Genomic DNA, 13,549 nt, shown 5'->3' with positions numbered 1-13,549 from the left:
GAGGCCACCCACCAGGGCTATGGGATGCTCCGATAGCAGTGACAAAGATACCAATTTTATTCCCTGGTTTTCGTGTAAACTCATCCAAATAACTTCATTTATTATAAGTTCAAATTTGTTTTGCCATTTTAATGGGAAATGTTAATGATTTGTAACAAATAAGAAATGGTATGCATTTACCATTCTAGCCAAAACAAAAAGAGGGTAGAAAACTGCATAAAGAGAGGCTATGGCGGTAAGAGGGGAATCACATTCCCTATGCTTTTGTCCCAAAGCTTCAAAACCAAGTTTGTGTTAACATCAAAGATTGAATTGAGTAGTCATTGAAGCTTTAATGCACTCTTTATTGCCACAAAGTTTTCAAATTTAGGAAGATTCAACATCTATTTCATGGCATCCAATGAAAAACCCGACCCAATTGATCCAAATTGTATAGGATATGTGATATAAAGTTACGCTCGGTTGATGTAACAACTCAAGTCCACCGATAGCAGATATTTTCCGCTTTGAAACATTCTTTGTAGTGTGAAAACATCTCCCTAGTAGACGACTTTTAAAACCGTGAGGCTGATGGTAATACATAACGGGTTAAAACGAACAATAGCTGCTAGTGGTGAGTTTAAGCTGTCATAGATGGTATTAGAGTCAGACACTAGGCGATGCCAGCGAGGACACTGGCCCCAAAGACGGTGAATTGTGAGATCCTATATCGGTTGGAGAGTGCAACGAAGCATTCCTTGTAAGGGTGTTGAAACCTCTCTCTAGTAGCCACGTTTTAAAAACTCCCAAAAAAGATAATATCTGCTAGCGGTAGACTTTTAGTTGATAAACGGGCACAAATGAGTGAATACACCGGAAATTGTTTAAACATAGTAAACCATTCCAACCTCAAGAGTAGAAGCAAAAGGAATGCTCAAAGCATAAGATGGCCCTCTTGAATTTTTCCTCAACAAATCATATCCATAATTAATCACAACCTTCTTCATCCACCCTGATCCCTTCTTTGCCTTCACATATGAATGCCCCATTATGAATGCCATTCCTGCCTCCCTTGCCTCCATCAACTCTTCCAACTCTCCTCTCGTGTCGATATCCATTTTCGGACTCTCGGGGACAACGAATCGTACTCTTTTCCTCATCTTCTCCGACTTTGGTATCTCCGAAGTGCCCACGATCGGTGAAGAGTACGCTTCGTTTTCACACATTTGTACACCGTCTAGTTGAGTTGATGAAGTTCCAATCACTGTCATTCTTTCATCGTCGTCCAAGTCTTCGTGTCTAAAACTGTTGCATTCTGTTCCCTCCGACCGTATGAATTCTGCAATGCTGCAGGAAAGATCTCTCTCGAACTCCAAGTCGTCCTTGTGCATGTCACGGTAGCCATACCGTGCGATGCAACGGTAAATTCGATGCTCCTTTGGCCCAACTCGACCAACTAGAAATCTTTCCTCAGGCCTCACATGAGGCACTGTGACAGATTTGATGCATAGGAAGACTAGAATTTGGTGAAAGGCTGGAAGGTTGGTGACAAAATGTGAGAAAATGGCAGGGATCCCGGAAACGAGTTCGGTATGTACAAGGCCGATCCCTCGGACCCGAACTATCCCGATCTTGGGTCCTATTCTGAGGAGCCAATTTATAGGGACTTTGTTTTCAACATCAGCCTCATATTTCTTGACCGTGCCATAGTGCCAAACAGACATAACCACAAGGAAGGTCAGTGAAAGAGCAATAGCAACCCAAGCTCCTTCAAGAAACTTAATAAGAGATGCAGAGAAGTAGAGAGCTTCTATGGAGCCAAAGAAGAACAAGAAGGCCATGGCCAGAAACACGCTTTTACGCCAACATAATACAACGACTAGTGACATTAGACATGTCGAGACGAGCATCACGGTTATAACCGCCAACCCTGTATGATAAACAAATAGATAGCGTGCGTCGTTAAGTTCGAGAGACGGATAAAAAGTATAAGCAGAAACCAAATGCCTGATCAACAAATACCTGCTGCATTGCCGAGTCGTTTCGTGTCTCTAAACCCAATGGTAACAGCCAAACATAATATCATTAGTATCCAGTTGATTAAGGGAATGTAAATCTGGCCATGTATTTTCGAAGACGTATGAATGATCTTTACCCTCGGAAAACAACCCAATGCAGAACACTGTTTGATGATCGAAAACGTGCCGGTGATGATCGCTTGACTACCCACCACTGCTGCAAGTATTGCTATTGCAAGAACCGGCCATCTTACCTTCTCTGCAACATAACATAGCCAGCACTTTACATTACTTCACTTGCAGATATTGTCCTCTTTGGACTTTCCCGGGTCTGCTAGGGAGAGGTTTCCACATCCTTATAAAGAATGTTTCGTTCCCCTCTCCAACCGACGTGGGATCTCACAAATTGACTCTCGAAAAGAGAAAGTTATTATCACAACCAACGTACCAGGAACAGAAACATAGAATCCAATCCGATGGTCGTTGTCGAGATCATGATGCTGAGAAAGATAAGCAGCTTGTCCCATATACGCAAGAACTAAGGACGGATAAACCACGAGAGTGAAAGCAAGCTGCAGCATTAATGTTAAACATTGTTTTTACATTCAGATTGCATTCGGTAAACGTCGTGCTTATGACCCGAAAAACTTTAGAGGATTGTTTTGCTTCAGATTAGTACCTTGATAGAAAACTGTGAGAAGTGGCCAAGATCAGCAAACATAGCTTCTGAGCCTAAAAACCAGAAAAGGGCATATCAGAGACAAAGAAAACACATGGAAGGAATCGATTGCGGTCGGATCTAACGTCGTTGCACCTGTTACACACAAGAGGATCCCGCCCAACGCCATCCAGCCTTGCTTTCTAGTTTTTTTCAAGAACTTAAACATGTAGTATGGGGAGAGTGCTTTGTAAACCAGGGGATTCCAATAGAAGATATTGTACAAACCAATGGCACTGATGCATAGAAGCCATACAATTACAACGGGAGCGAACAGGAACCCGACCTGATGCGTACCGTAATGTTGCAATGCAAATAAGAACACTAATATGCCACATGCTAGAGGGACTTCAATATCTGCAAGAGAAATATAAAATTATTACAAAAACACGAGTATAACAACCTAAGCCCACCGCTAGCAGATATTGTCCTATTTGAGCTTTCCCTTTTAGGCTTCCTCTCAAGGTTTTAAAGCATGTCTGCTAGAGAGAGATTTCCACACCCTTATAAAAAATGCTTAGTTCCCCTTTTCATTCGATGTGGAATCTATCAATCCAGCCCTCTTTGGGGCTCAGCATTCTCGATGACGTACCGCCCAGTGTCTGGTTATGATACCATTTGTAACAACTCAAGCCCACCACTAGCAGATATTGTCCTCTTTGAACTTTCCCTCTTGAGCTTCCGCTCAACGTTTTAAAACGCGTATGCTAGGGAGAGGTTTCCACACCCTTATAAAGAATGTTTAGTTCTCCTCTCCAATCGACGTGGGATCTCACAATCCACCCCTTTTTGGGCTGAGCGTCCTCGCTAGCATACCACTCAATGTCTAACTCTGATACTATTTGTAACAGCACAAGCCCACCGCTAGCAGATATTGTTAGAACGAGAGAATAACATCATAAGGTAAAGAGATGTTCCTTAGAGAAACTTACATTGGTGATGTTCCTTAGCCATGGATAACTCAAGACCAGACACAGCTGAAAAGACTGCAACTCAAGTAGTGATTATCAAAACATCCTTAAACATCCTTAAACATTCTTAAATCCCAAAAAAGAACAATAAGAACAGCCACCTGAAATTGCTGGAGAGAGTACTCCATCTCCAATAACCATGCAAGTCCCAATCAAGGCAAGAACAAGCAACATTCTCTGCAAAACTTTACATTTCTCCAAAGTCGATTTCAGACAAGAACTAAAACTAAAATTAGCAGTGGTTTGAGTTTCAGGGCTGTCTGTTGTATATGCAGAAAGCTCCTCATCCGCTAGTTGATGATTTGGAAGGGAGCTCAACCGGGCATGGCGGCAGAGCAATGAATACAGAGCAAAAGTTCCCCCTTCGCCATTATCATCAGCTCTAAGAACTATGAACACATATTTAAGTAATGGAATGAGTGTCAAAGTCCAAAACACAAAGCAAAGAACCCCATAAACCTCCTCATTCGTCTCAGAGTTCTGAATGTTCTCTGCAAAAGCGCTTTTATACACATACAGAGGAGAAGTGCTCAAATCCCCATAAACAACCCCCAAGCTTTGATAAGCTAAAGTCAAGATTGCCCTCCATGAATCTCTCTGTAACATACAAAAAAACCTAAAAACATCAGATTTTTAGAGACCCATCAGCTGAAATTACAAACAAAATTACCTTTTCAGGATGAACCCAGAACAAGCTCGGATCCATTGAGCTTAATTCAGAACAAAAAACGAACGAACTTGAAGGAAAGGAACCCTTTTGCTCAGTTGCATGGAGGAACACTACAAGAGAAAATGCACGCAAAGCTGAATGATCTTTGCAATGAAAGTTCGAAAGCAATGCTTCTTTACATAAACGGCGGTTTTCTTTCTCATTAATTCTTGAGCTTGTTCTATACGCTCATTATGGTAACAACATCTACGTTTTTATATCCTTATAAAGAGTGGTTCTAACGTTAGATCTCAAAATCTACTCTTTTTAGAGGTCCAACGTCTTCGTTGGCTTGCCGGTGTCTGGCTATTGCCATCAGCCTCACGTTTTTAAAACGGGTACGTTAAGGAGAGGTTTTTACACCCTTATAAAGAATATTTTGTTCTTCTCTTCGACCAATGGGATCTCATATTTAGACTTTATTTAAGTTTATCTGGTTTTACGAGTAAAACGTGCTCGCTTGTGTAATACCACGTTGTCAGCTGTAAAACAGTGTCATGTTCTTTGTTTCTTGTCTCTTTGTTTTTTATTTCCTTTGAGCTTCTTGTTTCTTTCAAAATTAGGATAGAAATACATTGGATAATCCTTTCTTTTATTTAGGTTTTTATTATTTTATTACAAAATTAAAAGAAATTCAAAATAAAGTGAATTTCGTCGTTTTTAATCGATATGTGAAGTTATTAAAACATTATCCAAACAAAAACAAATAAAATTATTATCAGGAAGAAAAGAAAAAAAAAATAAACGTGATTATGAATATAATTAGGTTTATGTCTCTTTCAAACATATCGGGAAAAAGTCAACATCAATTGGTTGACCATTTAAGAGAAAAGGAGACCGAACAGCAAAATTCAATAATTTTAAAATTTTTAAGTGTTAGACGAACACTCCACAATGGTATGATATTGTCCACTTATACTATTAGCCGATGTGGGACTTCCATCATCCAACACCTCCCCTCGAACAAAGTGCGCCTCCCCTTAATCGAGGCTCGACTCCTTTGGAGTCTTAGTCATTTTTGACTGCCTTCGAGGAGGGGCTTGACTCCTTTTCTTTAGGAGTTCTTTGTTCGATATTTGAGGATTTACCAAGCACGACTAAGTTTAGGGCATGGCTCTGATACCATGTTAGACGAACACGACTCTCCACAATGGTATGATATTGTCCACTTTGAGCATAAGCTCTCATGGCTTTGCTTTGGGCTTTGGGCTTCCCCAAAAGGCCTCATACCAATGGAGTTAGTATTCCTCACTTATAAACCCATGATCATTCCCTAAATTAGTCGATGTGGGACTTCCATCATCCAACATTAAGAAGGCAAAGTAGAAGTTGAATAACCCGAAAATGATGGAATTAAAGAAAAATAGTCACTACCTGTTAAGATAGATACAAAATAACAATCGAAAGATTATGAAATCAAACAGTTGTTTCGTGATATTAGTCAAGTCGAGCTGCCCGACTCGAACGCTCTCGAGTACAATTAAAACAATTGTGAAGTGTCAAAACACTATTTGAGTGTCATGGAAAATTATGAGAAGCACATGTGACGTTTAATAAATTATAGAGGTGGGAATAGGGTCCCACATCACACGTCTTTTTTTCAACCGTGCGTGCTAGTTATTTACTGAATTTTTATTATTACTATTTAATTTTATACTTATATTATTTTAAATCGCATAATAAAACATAAATTATCATAGTTAAATCTCTATTTCCATAAATAACTAGGATATAAATTTTTTGGAGGTTTTTTTTGTTTATATATTATTAAATATTTATTTTTTTCGAATATTTTATTTCCTATACCTAATTCTATATCTTTGGTAATGATTCATACATCCATTAATTCAGATTCATGTAACAGTAGCGAGCATTATAAAAAAAAAAAAATCAACATAATGGAGCTAAGTAATAGCACTTTTAATATTAAATTATGTTAATATTAGGCCGAAGTAATGCGTGTACGGAGAAGTTTCTACACCTTTTTAAAAAATGTTTTTTCATACCAATTCACTCTCATGGGGCCTTGGGGCAACTCAAGTTCACTCAGTTTCACAATTTTAAAACGCATCTACTAGAAAAATGTTTCTACACTTTTATAAGTAATGTTCTATTTTCCTCTCCAACTGATGTGAGATCTCGCATTTTCATACACCATAATCGTGTCTCCAAAATGACAAGATTATGTTAGTTAGATTTTGTACCTTAAAAACGTGAAATAAATAACGGGGATTAATTAGATTATCTCATAATTCTATAGGCGTTAAGTATATATTCAAATATGTTGGCAAAAATACCCCAAAGATGGCATATAGTTGAAAAGGAAATGAAATGAAGAAGAGTTGAAGGAAGTGGCACTCTGTCACAACAACTCACATCAAGATCCATTACCAAAACCACTGTTCACTGTTTGCCCACTCAGTATTTCTTGGCTGTGTCTCCGTCTTAACTCTTTGGCTTTGGAGTACTTATTCCTGATGAGCTGATGAGTTCGAGGTTGGAAGGCAGCCAGGCAGCCAGGCAGCCAGCCAGACAGCCACCATGGCCAGCAGTGACTTCTAGCTAGCCCTTTTGTCATCTTTCTATGGCAGCCCTCATTTAATGCCTTCCCTGCTTCATTGGTCAGGTGGGGAGAGGAACAAACCAGCAGTTCTCTTTGTTCTTCACCAACAAAGAAAGAATTAGAGTCATTAACAAACAGCAATTATATAACCTTAAACAGGGACGCATCAGTTCAAATACAATGAATTCAATCAATCATGTTCTAACATTTTTAAGCCTTACTAATTCTACGAGATTCTACGACATAACACGTGTTCTTCCTCGTTTTCGTTTCGTCAAAAGAATAAAATGTGTTTTTGTAGAACGATTAGTTAAGTTTTGATACTAAGTCATATAAAGTGCTGATTAGATACTAACGGAAACCTAACTCAAGTAGTGTTGTAGATACTATCATTAGAAGGGTTCGATTTTCGACTCACTGAATGATTGAAATGTTATCGTTCATGATCTTTCATCTCCATCAACTCCTTTTAGAGAGTTGAGAGTGCTTGTTCGACAAATGGGGCAAGCAGGAGTCAGCAAAAGCCACTCATCCACGCATTGAGCGTGGAAGCTGTGCTTGCAAATAGGCAACAGCCTGCACTTCTCGCCCATCTGGAACTTCCCCAAGCAAACTGCACAATCCACAGGGCTGCCCATTGGTTCCTCCATAGCCATATATTGAAAGCAAGGAAGCTTCTCCAAGTCATCTCTGCGCATGCAGCCTGTTGCTTCCCCGTTATTGTTGCTGCTTCTTCCCACAGTCGTCGTTTCATTTTCAAACCCTCCCCTCAACGCTCTCCCAACTATCCACACGTTAATCAACACCAAAATGGCAATTCCCAGAAGTATCAGTATCAGGGATACGATAAGCTCCATTGTTGTTTAGCTTCTTCCATTGATGAAAGTACATAGCAATAAAGAAACTCGAAGGGGGGAGTTGGTGTTTGTTTTGGGAATAATTATCAGCGTGTTAGGAGATGGGTTGGTTAGTTTAAGGTCAAAAAAGTTAAAAAGTTTTTATTTTTTTTCATAGGTTGAGCTGGTTGTGTAGGATTGTGGTTGGAGTGATGTATAATTATGGGGTTAGATGATCTCATAATGGAGTGGTTGGAGACTAAGGAACTTGAATCCAAATGAATAGAACCAAATGGTTTTGAGCATAACTCTGACACTGGTCTGAGTTGGCCTAATGGTCATGGTTTGCAATGAACAACAATAGCTTGGACTGATATAATCGTGAGATTTCATGTCGGTTGGAGAGGAGAACGAAACATTTTTTATAAAAGTGTGGAAACCTCTCCCTAGAAGACATGTTTTAAATACCGTGAGGCTAAGGGTGATATGTAACGAGCCAAAGCTGTCAATATCTGCTAGCGGTAGGTCTGGTTGTTACAAATGATATCAGAGTCAGACACTGGACGATGTACCAGCGAGGACACTGGCCCCCCAAGGAAGGTGGATTGTGAGATCCCATATCGGTTGGAGAGGGGAATGAAACATTTCTTATAAGGGTGTAGAAATCTCTTCTAATGGACGGGCAGGCTGACGAGAATATGTAATGGGCCAAAGCGGACAACATCTTTTTGGAGTGTTACACTAATACCTTCCACAACCTTAAACCAAATTTTGTTTCAAAATTAGAATGGTTCTCACACCTTTGCCAGTCCTAAAGGTGGCCAACTTTCCAAGGGAATTCATATAAACGCAGAAGAACCATGTAACGGTACAAGGTCTAAATTTTATCCATACACTAAGTAATGTTCGCATTAGATTTATTCATCAGTATCATACAGTAAACATTATATTGTAGTTCCATCCTACTAAATTTCGAAATGATTCGAACGTGCATTTACAACGACCAGTCCCACCAGGTCAATGGCTCTGCCTCGTGAGTCTGCTGATCGGCTGCTGTATAAACATCCGAGAAGTAGCCCTGACCGTCATCACTCACATCCTCCTCCTCCGAGTTCACTCCAAAAACTGGCAAAACACAGCCATCATAGTCACTGCTCAGGAGGTATGAATCCCCACTGTCTAAGAGTTGAGGACCATCCTCATCTAGCACAGCGCTTCCATTGCTCCTGCAACTATGATGGTCATCAATCTTCATATTGTGTTGCACAACAGAAACAAGGAGTTGATCTTCCAGAATTGGCTCGGATTTCTTAGCTTGAAACGATGATTCAACCACTTCTTTAGCTTGAAGTTTCTCAGTTAAAGAAGCTACCTGAGTTCAGTAATTGAGAATGCATAAGACCCCTGGCTCAGTAACAATACCAAGTCCCTCTTTAACTAATTTCACCATTCCTTTTCCTATGAAAGATTACCATCATATCTGGGAAAAGAATCCATATCTTCTCTTGACCCCCAGAAATTTGGGTTCAGAACCTATGCTAGACTAACTCGATGAGGAGCCCAAAAAGTCCAATTCGATAATAGGACCACGAGGTTAAAAGACGTTGTTAGACCAGATGTGATGATGAAACTTGTAATATTAACTAGAAGTTACCAAGTCGTCTTAAGAAACTAAGATAAACAGTCCATGGACCACCATCCTAAAGGATTACAAAGAATCTACTTAAATTTATGTGCAGAAGATATGTCAAGATCAAACACAGCCAAGCAAGCAAATATCAAAAAATGTTGAGCTTTCAGCATCTATAAGGATTATCATACCATATCAAAGGTTTATGAAAAATATTAATAATAGATTTGGAGCATAAATACCTCGGCTTTGAGTCTTTCATTCTCCTTGGCCATAAAGTCGTAGCTAGAACAAAAGGAATCATATGAAGATTTGAGAAGATCATAGTCCCTTTCAAGCTGCTTTGTCTTCCATCGAGCTCGGCGGTTTTGAAACCACACAGCCACTTGCCTTGGCTGCAGACCCAGCTTCTTTGCTAGCTCAGTCTTGCGCTCTGGCTCCAGTTTGTTTTCTGCCTCAAAGCTAATCTCCAGCAGATGCACCTAATCATTGGCCATGGTCAGTCTCATTTGTTACTAAGAAATGAGAACAATGGAGGATTAAAAATAAGTACAATAAAAGAAACAGAAAACAGACCAGAAGAAAACCATAATCTCAAGATGAACTTGATGGATTGTACCAATTATGGGTCTGTTTGAAATGACTTTTTAAGCGCTCAAAACACGTTTATTGCAATCTTTTTAATAAAAGACCAACTTGCATTAAGAAAAACGAAAGAATACACGGACGTACAAAAAAGAAAACAATCCCACAAAAGGGAGCCCCCTAAAGCAAGGGCCTCCAATCAAGCAAAATAACATCAAGCGAGTAATTACAAAAGAAACTCGTCACCGACGTCCAAAGAGAGACATTAAATCTCACAAGAGACCTAACATCGAAAGAGTCTTTCTCAATCCCTCTAAAAACTCTAAGCATAAAAGCTCTATGTTAGACACATAAACGAAGAACACAATTTTTTTGCACTTAAAAAAGCTTGTAAGCACTTATAAAGTAATTCTAAACAGGCCAAATATTAGCCACATAAACGATTGCCCATGGGAATTTTCCTCGAGTAATTTATCTAGAGAGATTGAAGTTTCAGAATCCGAGAATAATGCTTAATTTTTTTTTCACCACTGAACTAAACAAGGAGATCAGCATTGATTCAAAGGTAGTCGCATTAAAGCAACAGCACATTGAATCAAAGGAATATGCCATAAGTATAAGCATCCAGTTCAGACTTCAGATTCCACAATTCCATCCCCACCCATTAAGTAAAAAAGAAACAAAAAAATGGAATAATTGCATGATATTTTCGGAATTGAGTTGCTTAAATACCTGCTCTTGAGTTAGCCGGCGCTTCTTCTCAGGCGGCTGGTCATCGTAGTAGTCATCATCGAACAGGTCATCCGGAGAGCTGAAAAAGGGTCGCTTCGAATTTTCCTCCATCCCCTTCGTGAAACATGATCCTAACATTTGCAGAATTACAGTTTAAAGGAATTGTATATAGTTAAAGATCCCTGAAATTAAAAACTCATAACTGAACTAAAATGAAATAACCTCGAAGAATGGAATCGCCACTCCCGAAAAACAGCATGTTGGCGTGACCTGGAGATCGGTTGAAGATCAATCCGTCCGACATCATCAATTATTCTCTTCAATTTGAAACGGGAAACGTGAGCAGGGGATCACCGGCGATTTACGGCGGCGGCAGATTGGCACAGAGACACGAAATCGAGGGAAATCTTTTATTAAAACGAGAAACGAATGAGATGGAATTTGGTATTTTCAGCGATAGGGCTGAAAATTAGAAAATCATGAGCTTGTGGCGGAAGAAGCTGGTGCTCCACAGTAACCTAGCCGGTGTTCCCAATGGAGAAATACAAAACCCCATCACACGACCAGCTCTGTTATTACCCAGCGCTTCGTCAGTCTCGAAAACCTCTGAGAAAAAAACACAAAAACAAACCTGATTAAAAGCGAAGAACAGAATGAACGCTAAATAGAAACAGAGAATTAGAAAGAAAAAAAGAAGAAGAAAGAATACAAGCTTGATCGGAAACAGAAACTCCGGCGACCGGGAAATAAGAGTCCCCGGCGGACGGGATTCAACGCTGCACTATGCAACCCTAGTTGTTATCAGCGGGTAAAATTGATAGCGGGGTGTGGAAAGCATTTTATAGTCTCGAAGATACGAAAAGACTATACTACCCTTGTTATTTAGCGACATCCACTTGTGCTCTTAGAGCTTTTCTGTAACCGGGAATATTGTATAAATAAATAAATACGACATTTTTAGAATGGTTTGTGGTGGGGCCCGGTACTGCTCAGATTAGATCTGAACCGTCTGATCAGAATTAGTCTTTTGCCCATCCAAATTGTGCCGCAGGATTTTAAAATGGCCTAATATATATATATGGATAAACGCATAATTTTATTTATTTATTTAATGTAAAATTAATTTTGATATCATTTTGATTCTTATCTCGGTTCTTAAATACTAATATAAACTTAACGTGAAAATTCATTTTAGTATTATTTAGTCGGTCGCAATAAAGATCTTATGCTCGACTTCTTCCATACTTGCTTTCTTTATACCAGATAAATGTCTCCATTTGGCTCCCAACTTGTCGATGCCAACACGTAAACTTTTTTTTTTATTTATTAAAAAAAAAACTTAATTTAAAATATTATAAAATTATATTTAATGTAACGCTAAAATTAATTTTAAGACTAAAACAAAATTATTTGTCACTCAAAATTTATTAATTACCATTATTAATAAACATTATGGCTTGGAATGTTATGATTGGAAAAATATGGTGTAAATTTTAGAAAATTAAATTAATATTTTTAGCCTTTATTTTTAATGGATGAAATTAAACCCAAAAAATAAAAAATAAATAAATTAAAGTCATTTAATTGTCTCCCACCATTAAAATAAAAATATTCCAGAGTCACTTTCGTTGTGGAGATTTAAAGAGAAGAGTAGAAGGGCATCTTTTTTATAACTGGCCGTTGGATATTTATACAATTCTTAGCCTTTACGCTATATATATATATTAAAAAAAATTAAAAAAAAAAACTTATGTACGGTTCAGAGTGTTCGGGAAAAAACTTATGTAAATATAAATACAATGGGTCGTTTAATCAGTTTAGGTTATTCGTATGATATTAATTCAGTTAGAAAGCTATCTCAACTTTATTTTTCAACCCTACGTTTTAAGAATATCAAAAACATAAAATTTGTGTATAATATTCAACATGAGCGAACAAATTCAAGTTCGTTGTGCGGCTCAATCACTAAACTTCACGTGTCTAAATCATAGTCCAAAGCATGTTGCGTGAATGTCAAGCGTTATCGAAGTCTACCCGAACTAAGAAAAGTTCTGAGACATAGTTCGGAAAAATACCAATAAAAGCATAATACTAACTTAAGGTTCGAATATATGGGTGGTTAAACACTACAAACTAGTGCGATGTTATGTCGGTCTTTCAGATGGTCGACCAAAGCTTTCTTCAAACATCACATGACTATCTATATTTATCCTGAAGAATATTTTTTTTCTAGTCAAACCATGCTAGAAAAGGAACATACATATGATACATTAATTCAAGAATCAATTCCCTTATCATCCATTGCTATATCCAAGTCATGTTGAAAGGACCGTTCGAACCATATTTCATGGTGACACTCAGGATGGGAATCATGGTTTAGAATCCACTTGCCACCTGATGACCCTGATATTCTATTGCAACACGGTCCTTTCAGCATGGTTTGTCTTGACTCATATGTATCCTAGGGAAATTTATAGGAGGTCACCCAATATAAAGAATTCTTATGATCGAGCCACCGATCACCTCAAAAAAAATGAGCGATGGAAGTGAGCCCACGTTAAAGTGCATAGTTGAGTCACCATCCAACTATATTGAGCTCATTTAAAACTAATTTGGCCCTTAAGAGGAGGCAAAAGTTATTACAAACCTTTGGTTTGGGACATCTCAAAAACTACTTTAATCAAAATTATTATTATTATTATTATTATTCACTGAAAAAAATAACCTATTTTTTAAAACGTTTTATCACGCTAAAACATAAATTTAATATATCATTAGTCTTTTAAAATATTTGATTTTATTAATTTT

The 13,549-nt window shown here is 38.3% G+C and overlaps 3 protein-coding genes across 5 annotated transcripts; all 3 read right to left on the bottom strand.

Moving 5' to 3' along the window:
* Positions 1-148: 148 nt before the first annotated feature.
* On the bottom strand, positions 149-4,592 carry LOC111809042 (potassium transporter 6). 2 transcript variants are annotated; one of them, XM_087116870.1, is made up of 8 exons: positions 4,357-4,592; positions 3,788-4,302; positions 3,648-3,701; positions 2,812-3,072; positions 2,677-2,729; positions 2,446-2,569; positions 2,002-2,256; positions 149-1,909 (listed from the first exon to the last, which is right to left on the bottom strand). In XM_087116870.1, the coding sequence occupies exons 2-8, from the start codon at positions 4,290-4,292 to the stop codon at positions 864-866; spliced, it is 2,298 nt and encodes a 765-aa protein (XP_086972996.1). In that variant the 5' UTR covers positions 4,293-4,302; positions 4,357-4,592; the 3' UTR covers positions 149-863. The 2 variants fall into 2 exon arrangements, with proteins under 2 accessions (XP_086972996.1, XP_023551133.2); XM_023695365.2 differs by having other exon boundaries at positions 3,788-4,283.
* Positions 4,593-7,398: 2,806 nt separating this feature from the next.
* Positions 7,399-7,815, bottom strand: LOC111809319 (RING-H2 finger protein ATL48). The gene has a single exon (XM_023695760.2). It carries the CDS (start codon positions 7,813-7,815, stop codon positions 7,399-7,401), a length of 417 nt encoding a protein of 138 aa, XP_023551528.2.
* A 795-nt stretch (positions 7,816-8,610) lies between these two features.
* LOC111809218 (homeobox-leucine zipper protein HAT5) lies at positions 8,611-11,598 on the bottom strand. Of its 2 annotated transcripts, none has more exons than XM_023695614.2 (5): positions 11,451-11,598; positions 10,964-11,347; positions 10,742-10,872; positions 9,667-9,906; positions 8,611-9,166 (listed from the first exon to the last, which is right to left on the bottom strand). In XM_023695614.2, the coding sequence occupies exons 2-5, from the start codon at positions 11,046-11,048 to the stop codon at positions 8,789-8,791; spliced, it is 834 nt and encodes a 277-aa protein (XP_023551382.2). In that variant the 5' UTR covers positions 11,049-11,347; positions 11,451-11,598; the 3' UTR covers positions 8,611-8,788. The 2 variants fall into 2 exon arrangements, with proteins under 2 accessions (XP_023551382.2, XP_086973228.1); XM_087117102.1 differs by having other exon boundaries at positions 11,455-11,561.
* Between the last annotated feature and the right edge of the window lie 1,951 nt (positions 11,599-13,549).

This window comes from Cucurbita pepo, chromosome 13, assembly GCF_057944985.1.
Source record: "Cucurbita pepo subsp. pepo isolate OVF chromosome 13, ASM5794498v1, whole genome shotgun sequence".
Taxonomy (NCBI): domain Eukaryota; kingdom Viridiplantae; phylum Streptophyta; class Magnoliopsida; order Cucurbitales; family Cucurbitaceae; genus Cucurbita; species Cucurbita pepo.
The sequence above is the reverse complement of the archived record's forward strand: the minus strand, read 5'-3'. Positions and strand labels throughout refer to the sequence as shown.